The sequence below is a fragment of the Pelodiscus sinensis genome, chromosome 14 (genome assembly GCF_052426305.1).
Source record: "Pelodiscus sinensis isolate ZL-2025 chromosome 14, ASM5242630v1, whole genome shotgun sequence".
Taxonomy (NCBI): domain Eukaryota; kingdom Metazoa; phylum Chordata; order Testudines; family Trionychidae; genus Pelodiscus; species Pelodiscus sinensis.
Genome location: NC_143065.1, coordinates 8,274,890 through 8,294,940, shown reverse-complemented (window position 1 = coordinate 8,294,940; position 20,051 = coordinate 8,274,890). Strand labels below are relative to the sequence as shown.

At 45.7% G+C, this 20,051-nt stretch overlaps 1 protein-coding gene and 1 long non-coding RNA gene across 9 annotated transcripts in view; one reads left to right on the top strand and one right to left on the bottom strand.

The window, feature by feature from the left end:
- The window catches only part of NEO1 (neogenin 1), a 304,535-nt gene that overhangs the window by 265,147 nt on the left and 19,337 nt on the right, over positions 1-20,051 (top strand). For 3 of the 6 annotated variants that reach the window (XM_075897563.2, XM_075897560.2, XM_075897562.2), the window contains exons 19-22: positions 3,547-3,654; positions 8,089-8,283; positions 9,927-9,959; positions 18,399-18,467. In XM_075897563.2, the coding sequence (XP_075753678.1) occupies positions 3,547-3,654; positions 8,089-8,283; positions 9,927-9,959; positions 18,399-18,467 (405 nt within the window). The remainder of the gene's footprint in view (positions 1-3,546; positions 3,655-8,088; positions 8,284-9,926; positions 9,960-18,398; positions 18,468-20,051) is intronic. The other 3 variants (XM_075897565.2, XM_075897564.2, XM_075897561.2) reach the window with 1 other exon arrangement.
- The window catches only part of LOC142818353 (uncharacterized), a 39,269-nt gene continuing 26,413 nt past the window's right edge, over positions 7,196-20,051 (bottom strand). For 2 of the 3 annotated variants that reach the window (XR_012895829.2, XR_012895828.2), the window contains one exon: positions 7,196-7,655. This is a non-coding gene — a long non-coding RNA (uncharacterized LOC142818353). Of the gene's footprint in view, positions 7,656-9,426; positions 11,505-20,051 lie in introns of those variants that run through there. The other variant, XR_012895830.2, reaches the window with a different exon arrangement.

Sequence of the window (20,051 nt, the reverse complement as noted above, 5' to 3'; positions counted from 1 at the left end):
GTCCAGCATCTCTTGCTTTGGCTGCCACGGCCATGGCTCCAGTGCTCGGGCAGTAGATCCTTCCCCTCTGGAGGTGAGTCTCAACTGAGCAGCTCTGCAGCCTTTTATATCTGGGCCGCACTGGGAGCATGCCCAGCAGGGCTGCAGGGGAGGGGCGTATTCTACCCAATAGGCATGCTCCCCTTCCCCTTGTCTAGTGCGGGGTTGGCAAGCCCCATCACAGGGCCATTTAGGAATCTGGGGCAAATCTGTTAGGGATGGTACTTGGTCCTCCTGTGAGGGCAGGGGACTGGACTCAATGACCTATCAAGGTCCCTTCCAGTTCTAGGAGATGGTATATGTCCATATATATTAATAATATATAAACCAGTGTCCTGATTTTAAGTGCCTGATGATTTTTGTTCAGTGGGATTGGCAATGCTGCATAGGGCTTATTCCTCAACTAATACTAAATAAAGATTTATTCTTTGAGTGGTGTCTCTATGGATGCTTACATCCCTCCACTGGTGATCAAAGAACTTTGATAGCAGTGTCTGTTAGAACTGCACATGCGCTCTCTTGGTTTGTATGCTGTCTCTCCAGATAGCGCTAGCTAACCCCCATCAGTTCCTTATCAATTGCCCCACCAAGAGGGAGCCTTTCCAATCCATTAAGACTATTGCTTATTTTACATAAAAGTCGGGAACCCGTTGTGACCAATTTAAGGGCAGTATCCAGAAGAGCTAATTAGAGGCAAAGACATTGTTGCAGTCTGCCCTCAACGTGGTCAACACAGCAGGTTGGTCCATCTCCACAGCTGTGGTGGTGCAGCAAGTGTCATGGCTCCATTTATCATGATTGCCACTGTTGAGGGCCTTCCTATTGAGGACACAAAGCTCTTTGCCAAGAAGACTGAAATTCCCTAACCACAATCCGTCCACAATCTTCATCTTAGCCCTTTAACATTTAAGTACTACTTCTGACAAGCAGGTAAAGGTGCTATTAGATCACTCCCCTTGAGTGATACGGCTGACCATCATTCCATGCCCATTTGGCTGCTAAGTGGCAGTGTTCCACAGTGCCTGGGAACATATAAGATCAATGAGTTCTAGAGATTGTTCAATGTGGGGGTAAGCCTTCTGTAACACCTTTCACCTTCCCTCTTCAGGGACCCTACTCATGAGAGGTCACTGCAATAAGAAGTTGATTCTCCCCTAAAAGTAATGAGCCAGAGAACCAGTACCTCAATATCTACAAGGCAAGGGGTTCTACTCTTGTTATTTTCTAATGGTCAAAAAAGGAGGTTGGAGACCTATAATAGATCTCAGAGTTCTCTCAAAGATTAAAATATTCAAGATGATCAGCTTATCAATGATTATTCTAACTTTGGAACAGGGAAACTGGTCTTCGACCCTGGACCTTCAGGATGCTTGATTTTCATGTCGCAATTCTACCAATTGATAGTTGATATCTCAGATTCACTCTGGGATACAACCGCAACCAAGACAGAGTGCTCCCTTTCAGGCTGTCATTGGCCCCAAGAGTATTCTCCAGGGTTCTCTCAATGATGGCTGCTCATCTACATTCCCAAGGGATAGTGATCTACCCCTACTAAGACCATTGTCTCTGAGAAGCTCACCGAGTCACTAAAGCGCCAGTGCACTTATTTACAGAATTGGGCTCACAGATCAACACCCAGAAGTCAATCCTCACTCCAGTGCAACACCTGGAATTCATAGGGGCCGACCTTGGCTAGTTACAGGCCCAAGCGCCTTTCCTCAACACTGGTTCATATCCATAGTCACGCTCATGGACGCCATTCGAAGCAGCCCACAGATACCAGTCAGGCTCCGCCTCCAACTCTTGGGACATATGGCAGAGGGAATGGTGGTGATACCACAGCCGATGCCTTGATGTGTGATTCAGCTCGGTTCATAGTCCAAACAAGGACAGGCGCAACAAATCCCTGTCACTACCCACAAGGATCAAAAACTGCCCAGACTGCTGGAAGGACCCCGCCAGCATTGGCAAGGGGATCCCTTCTCATACACACTGCCATTGCTGCTGTTCACCACTTACACCTCACAATGCAAGGCACATGGTCCCCCTCGGAGCTCTCTGTTCACGTCTCCTCAAGCTAACAGCAGTCAGGGTTGGCTGTGCTCTCCTCCTGTCCCTCACTGCATCACACACCAAGACCCTAACAGACAACATGGCGTGTGTGTACTAAATCGGCTGGCAAGGGGGAGCCAAGTTACTCTTTCTATGCATAGAACCCGTGAGGCTGTGCAATTGGCAAATCTCCCACAGGATTTCACGTCAGCAGCTTCCCTCCCAGGTGCACAAAACTTGATTGTGGATGCTCTCCATTGCAAATTCTCACAGAAGCGTGAGTTGAGAGGTACACCAACAGTAACTATAGTGTATCTCCCATCATCCCCTATGTTAGGTTACTAAGTATTATTATTATTCCAACTCTAGTACTACAGTACTTAGTAACCTACACAGGGGATGATGGGAGGATTAATCACCAGTAGGTTACATACACAAAATGTTTTAAACATGAAAATCACTATGAAAACACTAACCAGTGTTGTTACTGAATTCAGCTTCTGTGGCAGATGTAGTTTGCTAAAAATTACATAATTAGGCGTCTGTTTTTCATAGTTATATAGTTCCAAGGCATAGTTGTTTGTTTATTGAACCTTGGAGACACCAGCTCTGTGCATTTCATTGCCATTAATCTGAGCCCCAGCTGGGTATTTCAGTTCACAGTCAGATTGATTCTCTTACATAAGCCTTTTACTGGGGTAAGAGACCTGTATCATTTCCTCATGTTTGTGCATCAGGGATGAATGGTGGGGAAGACTTCTGCCTCAAGCTACTAAAAAGAAAAAAGGGGCCATGTGTTCATGTTTCCAGAGTTCGACTAAACCTCGGTTAGCAGAGAGCAAGAAACATCTCTGTGGACGCAGACATCCAGAAACCTGTAGTTAAAGTTAAAGGTCTCTGAGAAATTCCAGTTGTGAACCGCTGGGAGTTTATCCTGGTGTTTCAAATGTATTCGTGGTGGAAACTTGCTGTTGCAAGATTTCAGCCCCGAGCAAACACTTTGTGTACAGAGAAATTTTGTGTACATAAAAAGCAAACTGTGGAATGGTGTCTTTGCAAATTGATGAGATTTCAGGAATGTTAAGCTATTGTGAATTATAAGTTGGTACTTTAGACTAATAGCTTTGCTTCTATAAATATATTCTCTTAAAAAAAGACAAATATTGAAGATACGTGTTATTTATCCATTCATGATTCATGGCATCTATTGATGGACCATAGTAATAGATAGCTCCTTAAGGAAAGGAAATATTATGCATCAGATGGCATCGGCCTATTTAATAGAGTAAATCATTAAAACTGTAACTCTAGAAGAGTGGATTTACCTTGAGATGAAACATACTGGGTTTCTGTTGCTGACACCCATACTTCTGCAGCAAAGCAAGGTAAAAAGGATGGTGCTGAGATCATTTACATGCTTTCTTACATGCATCTAATGACATTTATTTTTTGCAGTTCCTACATCTCCCCCAAAGGATGTGACTGTCGTGAGCAAAGAGGGGAAACCTAGAACCATCATTGTAAACTGGCAGCCTCCGTCTGAAGCCAATGGCAAAATTACAGGTGCAGTTTGTGCTCTCAGGAGTGATCCTGTGTCCTTACTTTTGGTAGATTGAGCTTGGAAGGGTAGATGGAAGATACCTAATCAACAGCAGATTAGATACCATATGTAATTTCCCAGACTCCTGTAATGTATGCTCTTTGTTAATCACACATCCTCCCAGGATGTTTATCTTCTTTATAAATTTTCTCATGTAGTTCAAATTAGCTGTTTACTTTTACATCTGCTGGAAATTACTTCAGAGCTACATTTATTTGTTCTACTTAAGTTTTCAGCCCACTATTGCTCTGCTCTTTAGAAGAAAGCATTGGCGTTGCTGATCTTCATATGAAGTATAGATCATCACAAAATAGGAGTCTGGATCATGTAAAATTATCATGAAAGCCCAGGTGATCATTTTACATCCTGTAGAAATTGTCATCTTCACCAGCATGTGCAATCCCAGTAGAAAACTTTTAGAAACTCATGTGCAGTTAGACATTTGAGCATTTTATGCAAGACACTCTTTGCTCCAATGCTCTAGCATGTTTTCTGTGACATTCTTCTGGTACGAAGTGGATTTTGACCCAGTAAGTATAGGGACTAGAGGATTTCCCTGTGTTCGAGCAATCGAAAGGTTGCCTAGGAGCACACCTGCGTACCCTAGTACGTACCCTAGTAGTTCATGGTTGCGTGAATGGTCCCTATGGAACGTTGGAGTCATCTGCTCTGAATTGCACCTTGGATCTGGGTGGGTGTTGCTATACCTAAGAACTTAATACGGACCAAAGATCTGCTGGAAGGGAGAAGACACTAAATAGTGTAACATTTGAATTGGTAGATGGGATGAAAAGATCATAGAATACTAGGGCTGGAAGGGACCTTGAGAGGTCATCAAGTCCAGTCTCCTGCCCTCATGGCAGGACCAAATCATAGAAATCTACGACTGGAAGGGACCCCGAGAGGTCAAGGAGCCCAGTCCCCTGCCCTCATGGCAGATGGACAGCTGTCTCTCCAGAGGTGAGGTGGTGAGCTCGTCATTAGCTCTGTGTAGCTGAAAAGCTCTTCGGGAACAGAAATTAGCTCAATAAAAGATATTACCTCAGTCACCTTGCCTCTCCACTGTCCTGGCACCAGCATGGCTGCAATAGTGCAAACAGTTACGCATGCACATAGATAAGGATTTGTCTTTGAGAAGTGCCACAGCATATCCTCACTGACAGGGTGTGCACATGCTGCTGCCTGGCTTAGGCCCATCTTCTGGATTGTGAGAGCACCCCTCATGGATTGGACTCTTTAGCAGGGAAACTATGAAGAGATGTACAGTTCCACCTGCCCACCTGTCTTGGTTAGCAGCAGGACTCCACGTGGCGTGCCCTTTGCCTTTAGCAGGCATGTGCTTGGTTCAAAGTTGTTTTTGTCATTTTTTGTAGATTTGCTGTATGCTTGCCTACCTTCAGTGCCCCATCCACTCCACTTCTTCAGTATTGTACAGGCAGGTTGTTTAGTTGCTGCTTGGTGCTGATTTTGTGCTCTGGCTGACTCTGACAACTAGGCAGGATTCAAACAGTGCATGCTATATGCCAATAAAATGTACTTCATGTCTGGAGTCAGGAAATGGGGTGATGTTTTCTAAAACCTTTGGAATGGAGACTCCAGCTGAACAGAACTCTGAGGGAAAGGAAAATTGTAACACCCATTTCAGTCACCTCTTTAACAAATGTCCTGTGTATAGTATGGTCTAGTATACCTAGACTTTAGTAAGGCATTTGATACGGTCTCGCATGATATTCTTATTGATAAACTAGGAAAATATAACTTAGATAGGGCCATGATAAGGTGGGTGCATAATTGGCTGGATAACCGTAGTCAGAGAGTTGTTGTTAACGGTTCTAAATCCTGCTGGAAAGGGATAACAAGTGGAGTTCCTCAAGGGTCTGTTTTGGGACCCGTACTATTCAATATCTTCATCAATGATGTAGATATTGGGATAGAGAGTACTCTTATTAAGTTTGCAGATGATACCAAACTGGGTGGGGTTGCGACTTCTTTGGAGGATAGGGACATAATTCAAAATGACCTTAGCAAGTTAGAGAAATGGTCAGAGGTAAACAGGATGAGGTTTAATAAAGAGAAATGCAAAGTGCTCCACTTAGGAAGGAACAATCAGTTCCATACATACAAGATGGGAAGCGACTGTCTAGGAAGGAGCATGGCGGAAAGGGATCTAGGGGTCATAGTGGACCACAAGTTGAATATGAGTCAACAGTGTGATGCTGTTGCCAAAAAAGCAAATATGATTCTAGGTTGTATCAACAGGTGTGTTGTAAGCAAAACTCGTGAAGTCATTCTGCCGCTCTATTCTGCACTAGTTAGGCCTCAGCTGGAGTACTGTGTCCAGTTCTGGGCGCCACATTTCAAGAAAGATGTGGAGAAATTGGAAAGGGTACAGAGAAGAGCGACAAGAATGATTAAGGGTTTAGAGAACATGACCTATGAAGCCAGGCTTCATGAACTGGGCTTGTTTAGTTTGGAAAAAAGAAGATTAAGGGGGGACATGATAGCGGTTTTCAAATATCTAAAAGGGTGTCACAAGGAGGAAGGCGAAAATTTGTTCCTCTTGGTTTCTGAGGACAGGACAAGGAGTAATGGGCTTAAAGTGCAGCAGGGGAGGTTTAGATTGGACATTAGGAAAAAATTCCTAACTGTCAGGGTGGTCAAATATTGGAATAAATTGCCAAGGGAGGTGGTGGAATCTCCCTCTCTGGAGATATTTAAGAACAGGTTAGATAGACATCTGTCAGGGATGGTGTAGACGGAGCTTGATCCTGCCTTGAGGGCGGGGGGCTGGACTCGATGACCTCTCGAGGTCCCTTCCAGTCCTATTATTCTATGATTCTATGATAACTTGAGTCCTTGTCAGCAAGGAACAAGGGTTGTGTATCCTTTGGAAAGATGATTCTCCTCATTGCAGTAGTGCAAGTCTCCCACTTCTAGGGTTCATACTGTACCAGTGGACTTTAAATCTGACATGATCAGAGTCTGAAGATCAGTTACTCCACATTTATATGACCCCATCAAGTGTTCCGTGCATGTGAAAGAGAGGGAGAGACTTAGGCTTTTAATCCAAAATTGTCATGAAAATGTGCCTGTCCAGGCCCCAAGTTGCTCTTTTATATGATGAAGCTGATGGGGGGAGGGGGGGAATGTGCTTGCTCACCTGGATTAAGTAGAATTTTACAAGACTAAGCTTTATTTACCATTGACTGAAAGTGCAGCTATCACAGCTGAATGTTTTTAAAATGTTTTGTCATCACGTTTGCAATCATGCTGTAAAAGAGAATCTGATAAAATTATTGCATTCTGTGAAGCATTAGAATTCCCTTTGTGTCAGTTGTGTGCCAATTCCACAGATTTTATAGGTTTATGGGATCAGACTGCCCTCTGGTGGACTGAGTAGGAAACAAGCTCCTAAAAAGCTTGCTGAGGCCTGGTCTACATTATCAGATTAGGTCAAAGTTAGCCCCGTTATGATGATTTTAAGAATGAGTCTACACCGCCACGTACCTTCCACCAACTTGAATGTGCATGTATAGTCTCTATCTGTACTTCACCCTGATGAGAGGAGCAGCACTAAATTTGACATTCTGGGTCAAATTCAGGGTAGTGCAGGCACAGCTGTTCAGGTCGATGATCTTGTACTCCGCGAGGTGTTCCATAATGTCCCAGTGTGACCAATCCAGCCAGCACTCAACTTTGCTGCTCTCCCAGGTGCACAGGGAAAATTCTGGGGCCTTTTCGATTTCATTTTCTGTTTGGTTAGCATGGGAAGCAAAGCAGCGCATCTGACCATGAATGCCCAGGGTCACAAACAAGCTCCCTCATGGAGCATACAGACGACCTGAATCTGATTGCTGTGGGCAGAAGAATCTGTGCAGGCAGAACTCTGAAGCAGCAGAAGAAATGCTGACATCTGTGCCAGAGTTGGACAGGGCATAGTGGAGAAAGGATACAACAACGGCACCTAGCAGTGAGAGAGAGCAAAGTTTTAACTACTTGGATTTTTTTAATTTCAAAGCTATCCTTTTTCTATAAACTGTCTGAAAAGGGAACATTCTAATAATAGTCTTCACATTATTATTTTACATGGTTTGCATGACATTTGAAATGAAGCTGGAAATAGTGGAATTTTCCATAATGGAATGGAGGATAATTTTGGTATTTTAAATGACATGCTTTACTTTGATATAATACAACGATTTAAAATTTCCCATGTTTATCTAATATGTAAATGAATGCTTATGTACTGAAACAAAGGGGGTTGTGGTTCTGAAAGGCTGTTCAGTGGTTTGAGCACCAATTCTACCAAAAGTCAGTAAGATCTGTGCTTGAGTCATTTAAGTAGCAACAAAAATCACACTCTTTAATATCTCGATTTTATCGGTACCTTTGAACAGGATACATCATTTACTACAGCACAGATGTGAATGCGGAGATACATGACTGGGTCATCGAGCCTGTGGTGGGAAACAGATTGACCCACCAGATCCAAGAGTTAACCCTCGATACACCATATTATTTCAAAATCCAGGCACGGAACTCCAAGGGTATGGGGCCTATGTCGGAGGCAGTACAGTTCAGAACACCCAAAGGTAAAGTCTCGTGTATGTTCTTTAGCATTTCCTAAAGTACCTGTAGGAAATGCAACGTAGTGGTATTAATTGGGTATTGGATATGGGGTGGGGAGAAGAAGATGGAGTTGAATTTGGGAAGATGTTTTCTCCTCACCCTTCCAACAGCCCTTGGCTGGAACAAGCACATAAACCAGTTCAAGCCCATGTTTGTGGAGATTTGTTTTTAAATAAATGGTTAGCCCATGTGCCATCAGGCTGTAATGACAGTGCTGTAAATGCCACAGAAAGCCTGACTTGTAGTTACCTCACAACTTGAGATGCAGTGTGTGGTGACTGCCCAGTGGTTCGGGTTGCCAAGTCTCCAGTTGAGAGAGGCCCTGGCTGCTTCAGTTAGCAGTGCCAAGTGGGCCGTTAAAAGTCCGGTTGGCGGCACAAGCAGGGACCCAGAACTAAGGCAGGCTCCTTGCCTACCCTGGTGCTGCACAGCTCCTGGAAGCATCCACCAGATTTCTGCAGCCCCTGGCTGGAGGAGTAGCTAGGGAAGGCTCCAGATGCTGCCTTCCCCCTCCCCCTGAAGTGCTGGCTCCGCAGTTGCCATTAGCTGGGAACTGTGACCAATGGAAGCTGTCGGGTTGGTGCCTGCAGGCACAAAGACAGTATGTGGCGCTTCCCTGGCCACTGGTGCTCCATGTGGCCACTTCTGGGATCTGCAGTGCCACTGGGACCCCCCTCCCCCCCCGAACCTCCTCCCACACTTCTGTCCCAGTGCAGAGTCCCCATCCACACCCCCACACTCTGCTCCAGCCCAGCCTGGAGTTCTCTCCTGCACTCCAAGCCCCTCATCCCCAGATTCCTCACCCTCCTTGCACTCCAGCCCTAGTCCCCTCCTGTGCCCCAATCTCTTGTTCCTGGCACCATGACCGAGCCCAGCCCCCTTTCGCACACCAGACCTTTTGGCTGCAGACCAGAGCCCTTCCCTGCACCCCACACCTCTCGTTTTTGGACCCACCCCAGAGCCTGTACCTCCAACTGGAGCCTTCATCTCCCCCCTGCATCCCAACCTCCTGTCCCAGTCTGGTGAAAGTGAGTGAGGGAGAGGGACAGTATGTGATGGAGAGAGGGGCATGGAAAGAGTGAAGGGTGGAACTTTGAAGCAAGGGAGGGGTCTTGGGGAAGGATCGGGGCAGGAGTGTTCAGTTTTGTGTAATTAAATGGTACAAATGACAGGATTTGCATATAAGTTCATATTGTGTTGATGGTCTGTGAACCATTACATGTCAGTGTCATGGATGATATAGTATGAACAAGTGTGGCATTACTGCCTCTTTAATCGAGAGATGCTTGGTTATGGTTACTGTTGAAAGGGTAGGAATGAACAAGACATTGAAACCATGTACTGGTTAAGGAAACATGGAGAAATTGTTTTATAGGACAGTTGTTAATGTAGATAATATATCTAATGAGAGGTGAAAAATAACTTTCCAAAAGTTGTGTTGATTTAATATCCAGCAGCATTTTATGGGAGTGTTTGTGTTTTAAAATGGGAGTTTAAATCTCGAACGAGTTTAATTCTGCTTTGAAGTTCTTTGAATATCATCTGAACTCCTTCAGACCTGGTGATCTTTCTCTTGTTTTTTCCTCCCTTGTGCTTGGCCTGGTAGCTGAATCCTCAGATAAAATGCCTAATGATCAAGGTAAATGAATGGACATTTTCTCCTATATTCTGCTCTTTCACACACTGCTCTGTTTCTCTTCCATCTGCAGCTCCACTTGTTAAATGAAACAGCTGCTCTACATGTAATTGAGTGCGCTCTTGTGGAGCTTTTAATAGGAGAGGAACATGAGATTTTATTTGTGATTTGGATGTCAGTGACCTTCATATCAAGTGTCACATGAGAGGAGAAATGGGTTATAATTCTGATAAAATGAATTTGGATTAGGTAATATTCAAGGAGTCTGACCAGGAAGCCCTAGAGCTCAGTCGAGCGTGATAGAAGACCAAAGAACACTTGCTAGATTAGCACAAGTGCTGTTTTGTCAGCTCTAACTATATAGTTATTTTTGCAGTAAATAAACGCAGCCTTAGACTTGTCCAGCTTTCTACATGAGAGAGTCTTCCTGTCGGCTTGGTTAGAGATCAACTTTAGCCACCAACAATCTTAAGCCTGCTAACTTGATAAATGGTACATTTGAGCTTGCTGTGTGGAGCTGGCATCTACGATGAATATTAAGGGCTAATTTTGCTTTCTTCCAAATAAGGTGAACATCCCATTATTAGGGAGAGATGTGAGAGGGAACAAGTTTAAAGGGATACTTGCAAACAATTTAGGCATATGATTAAAGCTTAAAGTTAAAAAGTGTTCCACATTGTAAATATCACATTAAATCCATCACTGAGAAGTGTGATAAACACTGTTTATTTTACCTGTTCCAAACCCAACAGTGATGACTCTACTCTAGGCACCTGAGGAACAAGCTCTTCTCCAGCCTTCCGTTGCAAAACCCACGGCTGCGATAACAGGTCTATCTCAAAGGGATAGAAAAGACTAAAACTTTGTGTTTTATTGAAAAGTTGCTGCACTGCTCTTCTAACCTTAGTTCTGTCCACAGCTAGTCTACATGTCCTTCAAACAGTATCCTAAAGGAGCAAAGGTTTCTCATTTTGTAGTGTTCGTAATGGCATAGAATTTTTTAATTAAAAAATGCATATGTCAAAAGCGGGAGGCATTTGTTTAATAATTCCTGTAAATATAATAAGTCTTTGAAGGGGTTACAAGCTTGAAGCAATGGAAAAGGAAGAAAATGAAGAAAAGGAAAATGTAAGCCAAATAATAAAAAGACTTCTTGAAAACGAGATCTGTTAGATCTGTGGAATAATGTGTCTTGAGAAGTGATGGAAAAAGCCCTTGAGAAAGTCTGGAACAAACTTATATCAGCGCACAGTTAATGGACTGAACCTCTGACCTCTGGTTTTCATTGTGGCTTAGCTATATATTGATGAGCAGGGCTCGACAAATCCGCTTATCTACTTGCCTGTGGCAAGTAGATTTCAGCCAGCAGTTGGGTCTCGTGCATGCACAGTGCGGAACTAGTGAGTGGTTTTCGCCACGATCATCGAACATTGTTGTTGAGTGTGTCATCTCAGAATATACTTTGCCTCTCCACTCTCCTTCCTTGGAGCACAGGCGTTGGCACACAGCAGAACAGGTTCCTGGTTGAAGCTGTGTGTTGCTCGTTGGCTAATTATGAAGACAAAAGGTAATGCATGTAACAGACAGCAGAGCTAACCTACAGTAACGAAAGATAAGTGTGTTTCCAGCTGTAGCATGCTCATGGTGCACTCCCTAGACAGGCTAAAAAGCTGACCTACAAATACTGGCAAGTCTTTAGACTGCAAACAAATTTTATTTCTACTAATCTTGGCTGAAGAGGGAAACAGAGAACCTCAGTACTTCCAGTATAGCTCCCTGCAGACAAGCTGGTACAAGATGGGACTTGTACACTCTCTGGTCATGTTGAAAACAGGGGCATTTATTCTAATTCTTGCTGCAGTGATAATCAGATATGTAGGAGGATAATCGCTGACGATCCTTAGGCCAAGGCGCCTGTTTCTCCTCTGAATTACAGCGGTGTATAACTGCTGCAAGAGGATGGTTGTGTTCATCATCTTGCAGATAGAACTGCTGTCAAGTTAGCATGAGTTGTGAACCAGGCTCCAGAAAGTCAAAAGGATAATCTGTCAATCCTTCATTCTGGAAATCAGGTATTTGCCAGCAATAGACACGATGCAAAAGAAGTCACGATGCTCAACAAAAAAAATCCTTGGTGTTCCTCATTTTAAAAAAAATTTGTTTGGTGTTCCTTGGTCTTAAAAAGTTTAAGAAACACTGAATTCTAGTCTGACCTCTTGCTGCATAGCAGAAGTAATAGAATTTCAGTTTTCCCTGCAACAAGCCCGTACATTCTGGTTGAGCTATAGACATGGCGTGGTTGAACTTTAGAAGAACATCTAATTCTTCTTTGAGGGTTTGTTCATGCCCATTCCACGTTAGGTACGTACACATCGCATGCAGCACTGCCAGAGGTTTTACCCTCAGTGTTATCCAGCAAGTCGACTCCAGTGCTTTCTGGTTCTATGTGCTTACGTGCTGGTATAAGGGGCCCAGCCAGCCCAGCACCCTCTCATTTCCTTCTTACCACTAATGAGAGCTGCTAGAACAGTTCCTCCTGTTCTGGCAAAGCATTCTTCTTGTGGATTTCCCCCGCTATTCTCTGGATTAGTGATATTAATCTTTGTTTCGTGTAGTAGTGCACATAGTTAGATAATATTGATGTACATAGTTAGACTCCCTCTCTTAGCTTTGGCCTCTGGTACCGGGCATGCCCCAGTCTCCAGGCTTCAAACCCTGTGCTTTCTACAGCAGGCCTGCATCAGTGAGCAACCCGTACACGAGTTGTGTGAAGTGTCAGGGAAAGGCGCACGTAGACGGTGCTGTTAAATCTACCTGGATTTCAAGCCTCATATGACGGAGGAAATTGGGAGGCTATGCTAATGGAAGCGGCCCTTAACCAGCATCCAAGCTACACCCATTGCACTCTGCCATGAGAATCTCCAGCACCATTCTCCAAGAAAGAAGCATAAGCAGCAACAATCCCAGAGGGGGTTAGTACTGAAGGAAGACAAAGTGAGAGCAGTGGAGTACAGCCCGTGTCAGGCCACTCCTCCACTCCCAGTCTGACTGGCACCGTCGACTCATCCCTGCTCAGATGCCACTGAGTCCAGTGCCAGGCCATCACCACAGTGCCAGCAGGATCATAGCGGTGTCTGAGGGGGGCTCCTCCAACTCACCATCTGGCAGCAACCCGACTCTGGTACCAATGCACAGGACAGAAGTGGTGGACGTAGTTGGGGTACAAGACGAAGAGGAAGACCCCTGGCTGGCCCAGCATTTCCTGAAGAGAAGGAGGAGGAAGCTTCTCTCAGGACCAAGTGGTTTGGTGCCACAAACTGACTTGAGAGCCCTCTGAGCTGATAAGAAGTTTGGCTTGGAACCTGAAGCTAAAGGGTAATGGTTCTTAAAAAGGCTTCACATTGCCTCATGGACGCTTTGGCCTTGGCAGCCCAGTCAAAGAAGTCCCTACCCAACAATGAAACTGTTATGGGTCTTGTCCACTCCCTGTGGTATACCCCATCTTCTCTCCCTCCCACTTGAATGAGGCAGAGGAGAAGTACTATGTGCCCACCAAGGGACTTGAATTCTTTTACTTCCACCCTCCTCCCAGGTCCCCTGTGCCACAGCATCCCATGAGAGGGACACTGCTGGACCTGTCAGAGTTGCATCTGCTGCCTCTTCTGCCTCACCGGGCCCTGATCTTGCAAGAAAACTGCTGTTTTCTCCACCCAAACCTCTGTTTCTTTTGCCTGACTGCATGGTTACTCCATGCTTAGTCCTGCCATGAGGGCAGGAGACTTGTCTCTATGGCCTCTTGAGGTCCCTTCTAGTTCTAGTGTTCTACGATTCTATAGTTGAACTTGGATGAAGAGGCCTTTTCAGAACAAGTCTTGCTAGCTCTTGTTCAGTAGTAGAGAATTGTCTACTAGAGCAGTGGTTGTCAAACATTTTTTTTCTCATGACCCAGTTGAAGAAACTTGTTGATGCCTGCAACCCAACCTAATTTGACTAAAATATGGGCCCTGGCGTGGGGTATGAGGATGAGAGCTTCAGCTTTGGGAGGAAAGGGGGACGGGGCTGGGGCAGGATGGGCTTACCTTGAGTGGCTCCCAGTCAGAAGTGCAGAAAAGGGTGCCAAGGCAGCTTCCTGCCTGTCCTAGCACTGCAGACTATGCTGCCTCCCAGAAGCAGCCAGCAGCAGGTTCTAGCCAATGGGATTGCAGGCAAGTGCTCAAGGAAGGGGCAGAGCATAGAGCCCTGTGTGCTCTTCTGCCCTCTGCCCCCACTTAGGAGCTGGGCCTGCTTCTGGCTGCTTCGGGGGGGGGGGGGGGGCAGTGCACTCCAGTGCCAGGACAGGCAGGAAGCTGCCTTAACACCCCAAACTGATCATCGTGTAGCAATGAGACTGAGTGCCTGATACCTGCGACCCATAGTTTGAAAACCACTGTACTAGAGCAACTTACCTAGCCAAGTAGAAACAATTCTTGATGTGCTCTTCCTAGTGAGATCTCTCACAAGTGTTCCCTGTAAGCTGTGCACTTGTGCAGTCAGTCAGGAGAGATTCTAGTGAATCACAGAATCCTAGGGCTGCAAGAGACCTCAGGAGGTCAAGTCCAGCCCCCTGCCCAAGGCAGGGCCAACCGCAACTAAATCAACCCAGCCAGGGCTTTGTCAAGCCGAGACTTAAACACCTCCAGGGATGGAGATTCCCCCCACTCCCCCCCGCAGGGAACCCAGCCCAGTGCTTCACCATCCTCCTAGGGAAATAGTTTTTCCTAATATGCAACCTAGACCTCCCCCACTGTAACTTGAGACCATTGCTCCTCATTCTGTCATCTGTCACTGTTGTGAACAGTCTCTCTCCAGTCTTTTTGGAACCTCCCTTCAGGAAGTTGAAGGCTGCTATCAAAACCTCCCCTCACTCTTCTCTTCTGCAGACTAAATAAACCCAAATCTCTCAGTCTCTCCTCATAGGTCATGCGCTCCAGCCCCCTCATCATTGTAGTCGCCCTCTGCTGGACCCTCTTCAATGCGTCCACATCCTTTCTATAGTGGGGGGCCCAGAACTGGACACACTATTCCAGATGTGGCCTCACCAGAGCAGAATAAAGGAGAATAATCACTTCTCTGGATCTGCTGGCAATGCTCCTCCTAAAGCACCTTGGCTACAAGGGCACACTGTTGACTCTTATCCAGCTTCTCATCCACTGCAATCCCCTGGTCCTTTTCTGCTGAACTGCTACTTAGCCATTCATTCCCTAGCCTGTAACAATGCTTGGGATTCTTCTGCCCCAAGTGCAGGACTCTGCACTTGTCCTTGTTGAACCTCATCAGATTTCTTTTGGCCCGATCCTCTAATCCAGGCATGTCCAAAGTCCGGCCCGCGGGCCAATTGCGGCCCGTGTTCCAATTTAATACGGCCCCCGCTTCCTCCGCCTCTCCTGGCTCCCCGGCGCTCTTTTGAACTGGCGCGCCCAGCGCGCCGCTTCCAGCCGCGCCGCCACTGCCGCCCATGGCCTCCGCAGTCCTAGAGCCTGCCCTGTAGGGCACGTCCGCAGCCCCGCTCCCCCGTTCGGCTGCGGGTTCGCCCTGCCCCCGGGCCGCCGTGAGGCCGGCGTGCCCTGCGCTCTCCACCCGCCTCCGACCCTGCGGGCCCTCCGCTTTGGGGCTGAGAGTGGGGGGACGGCCCTCACGCATGTTCACTTCTTCAAATCTGGCCCTCTTTGAAAAAAGTTTGGACACCCCTGCTCTAATCTGTCCAGGTCACCCTGGACCCTGTCCCTGCCCTCCACTGTATCTACCTCTCCCCCTAGTTTAGTGTCATCTGTAATCTTGCTGAGGATGCAATCCATCCCCTCATCCAGATCATTAATAAATATGTTGAACAAAACTGGTCCAAGAACTGATCCTTGGGGCACTGTGCTAGAAACCGATCACCAACCTGACATCAAGCCATTCATAACTACCTGTTGGGCCTGACAGTCTAGCCAGCTTTCTGTACATATTACAGTTCATATATCCAAACCATACTCCCTTAACTTGCTGGCAAGAATGTTGTGGGAGATAGTATCGAAAGCTTTGCTAAAGTCAAGATATACCACATCCACTGACTTTCCCATATCCACAGAACCAGTTACCTCATCATAGAAGCTTATCAGATTGGTCAGGCACGACTTGTCCTTCGTGAATCCATGCTGACTATTCCTGATCACTTTCCCCTTTTCCAAATGTTTTAAAATGGATTCCTTGAGGATCCCCTCCATGATTTTTCTGGGGACAGAGGTAAGGCTGTAGTTCCCTAGATTGTCCCTCTTCCCTTTTTTAAAGATGGGCACTACATTTGCCTTTTTCCAATCATCTGGGATCTTTCCTGATCTCTACGAGTTTTTAAAGATAATGGTCAAAGGCTCCGCAATGACATTTGCCAACTCCCTCAGTACCCTCGGATACATTAAATCCGGGCCCATGGATGTGTGTTTGTTTAGCTTTTCTAAATAGTTCCTAACTTGTTCTTTCCCCACCAAGGGCTGTCCACCTCCTTCCCATACTGCGTTGCGTAGTGCATTTGTCTGAGAGCTGATCTTGTCCGTGAAGACAGAGGCAAAGAAAGCATTGAGTACTTCAGCTTTTCCCTCCCTCATTCAGTAAGGGCCCCACACCCTCTCTGATCACTCTCTTATTGCTAACATGCCTGTAGAAACCTTTCTTGTTACCCTTGACATCCCTTGCCAGCTGCAATTTCAATTGCGCTTTTGCCTTCCTGATAACTCCCCTGCATTCTCAAGCAATCTATTTATACTCCTCCCTAGTCATCCGTCCAAGTTTCCACTTCTTGTAAGCTTCCTTTTTGTGTTTAAGCTCATCACGGATGTCCCCAGCAAGCCAATCTGGTCGCCTACCATATTTGCTTTTCTTGCTGTGCATCATGATGGTTTCTTCCTGTGCCTTTAATAAGGCTTCTTTAAAATACTGCCAGCTCTCCTGGATTCCTTTCCCCTTCATGTAAGCAACCCAGGGGATCCTGCCCATCAGTTCTCCGAGGGAGTCAGAGTGTGCTCTTCTGAAGTCCAGGGGGTGTATTTTGCTACTCTACTTTCTTCCTTTGATCAGGATCCTGAAATCTACCATCTCATGATCACTACTTCCCAGGTTGTCACCCACCTCTACTTCCCCTACTAGTTCCTCCCTGTTTGTGATCAGCAGGTCAAGCTGTGCATAGCCCCTGGTCAGTTCGTTCAGCACTTCTACCAAGACGTTATCCCCAACATTCTCCAAACACTTCCTGGATTGTCTGTGTACTGCTGTATTGGTCTCCCAAAGGATGTCAGGGTGATTAAAGTCACCCATGAGAACCAGGGCCTGTGATCCAGAAACTTCTCTCAGTTGTCCAAAGAAAGCTTCGTCTATCTCATCCACCTGATCCAGCGGTCTATAGCTAACACCAACTACATCACCACCCCTGTTGCTTCCACCTCTAAATTTAACCCATAGCCTCTCAACAATCTTTTCTCCTAAGTACTGGAGCTCTGAGCAATCATACTGCTCTCTTACATACAGTGCAACTCCTCCTTTTCTCCCCAGCCTGTTCTTCCTGAACAGTTTATACCCTTCCATGACAGTGCTCTAGTCATGCGAGTCATCCCACCAAGTCTCTGTTATTCCAATGAAATCATAGTTCTTTAACTGGGCCAGGGCTTCTAATTCTTCCTGTTTGTTTCTCAGGCTTCTCGCATTGGTGTACAAACACCTTAGATAACCAGTATCATAGAACACTAGGACTGAAAGGGACCTCGAGAGGTCATCAAGTCCAGTCCCCTGCCCTCATGGCAGAACTAAAATTAGAAGGAACATTGTCTCTCACTAACTCTGCTGTCTCTCCAGTCTGTTGCTTCAACTGGAGCCAGTATTCCTGAGAGAGAGAGATGTTTTTTGACTGCAGTTGCACTTCCAGGGAGAGGGCAAAAAAATAATCTTGCAAGGTGGCATGGACAAGCCAAGACTGACATGGTCTAAGACACATTCCCGTTGCTGCTGTGTTTGTCTCCTAACCTGGCTTGTAAGTCTGGGGCCAGGAAAAGGAACTTGGTATGCTGTTCTATACACTGTTGTTCAGAAATATAACCCCTTTTTTTAATCTGTCTGTTGACTCTCATGGTTGCAACCCATTCTTTCTTTGTACTGATATTTAAAATGTAATAAAAATGAAAAAGCCTAACTTGCTGAGGAAAATGGTGCCCACCTATTAAGTGGTTACCCTTCTGAACTGGTTCTGTGTTGGGAGGTACTCAGAGTTTGCTGGACTTGTTGGGAACATCTCTGGTGGAGTATATTTGTTATGTCCATAAGAAAACAAAACTTGTTCAAAACTGGCGGTAATGCAGGTTTTGTAAATGAATAGCCAGGGGATGATAAAAGGCTATCACATAAACTGATAATTATTAATGTGATTTTTTTTCACAGCATTAGGATCTCCAGGAAAAGGAAGTCGGCCATTGGATATAGGACCTGACTTCAAACCACCCATGAGTGGTAAGGCCATTTATAAAGCATTTCAGCAGAGACCTATCAGGATGAAAAATTTACACACACACACCCTATATGCCAGTCTGTTCAAGAACTCCTCCTAAACAGTAAGAGCTAGGGCCACCAAATTTGGTATGCAGCTTCCTTTTACCCTAGCTTAAAGCAAGGTCAGGGTTTGATTGTGCCACGAAAACAGGAAGCCTCTGGAATGGGATTGTTTTCCGTGACACAGTCTGACTCCTGCACCTCCCACATCACCACCAGCCTCTGCCCCGAAGGACCTGGGCGACTCCAGCTAAGACTTCTAGACTATTATGTCTAATCCCTGGAAAGGGATTGTTTTCCTTGATGACCTCTTGAGGTCTCTTCCAACCCTATGATTCTATGAACATGGAAAGGAAAGGGCTGCTCAGAGGGATGCAACCACTGTGGGCAGTGGTGCCAACTGGGAAGCTGCTTCCCGCAGTGCCCCTTGGATAGAAATGGTAAGCCATAGCCAATGAGAACTGTGAGGCTCTGTGACTGCAGAGCTTTACAGTAAACAAAGCAACGCAGACCTGTCAGGGGCTTTCCTTGGTGGGTCTGCGACTCGTGTGTGAAAATCCCTAGTGTACGTCACTCTGGACCATATCCCTACCCTCCAGACTATCAACTTCTCCCCTCATCTGAGTATCATCCACGAACTTGCTGAGGGTGTAATCTATCCCATCATCCAGATCATTAATGAAGAGATTGAACAAAACCAGCCACAGGACCGACTCCTGGGGCACTTCACTTGATACCAAAGCAACTAGACATTTAGCCATTAATCACTACCTATTGAGCCAGATGATCTAACCAGCTTTGTCCACCTTATGGTCCATTCATCTATGCCATATTACTTTAACTTGCTGGCAAGAATACTGTGGGAAAGTATCAAAAGCTTTTATAAAGTCAAGATATATCACATCCACCACTCTCCCCATATCCACAGAGCCAGTTATCTCATCATAGAAGGTAATCAGATTGATCAGGCATGACTTGCCCTTGACGATACCATGTTGATTGTTCCTGAAGTGATCACTTCCCCTCCTCTGAGTGTTTCAAACTGGATTCCTTGAGGACCTACTCCATGATTTTTACAGCGACTCAGTCACTGGTCTGTAGTTCCCCGGATTCTCTTCCTTCCTTTTTTTTTTTAAAGATGGGCACTATATTTGCCTTTTTCTGATCCTCAGGGACCTCCCCCAGTCACAATGAGTTTTTTCAAAGGCAATGGCCAACTCTCTCAGCAATTTTAGATGCATTAGTTTGCCCACATACTCTTATACATGTCCAGCTTTTCCAAATACTCCTTACTCTTCTTTTACCACAGTGAGCATGACCTCACTGTGGGTTGCTCCACTCTTCCCTGTACCATGCTGCCTAGTACAGCAGTCTGTGAGCTGACCTTGTCTGTGAAGCCCGAGGCAAAAAATGCATTGAGTACTTCAGCTTTTTCCACATAGGTCCCTGGGTTACCTCCCCCATTCAGTAAGTGTCCCACACTTTCCCTGACCACCACCTTTTTATATGCCTCCCTAGTGATCTGTCCAAGTTTCTTCTAATTGT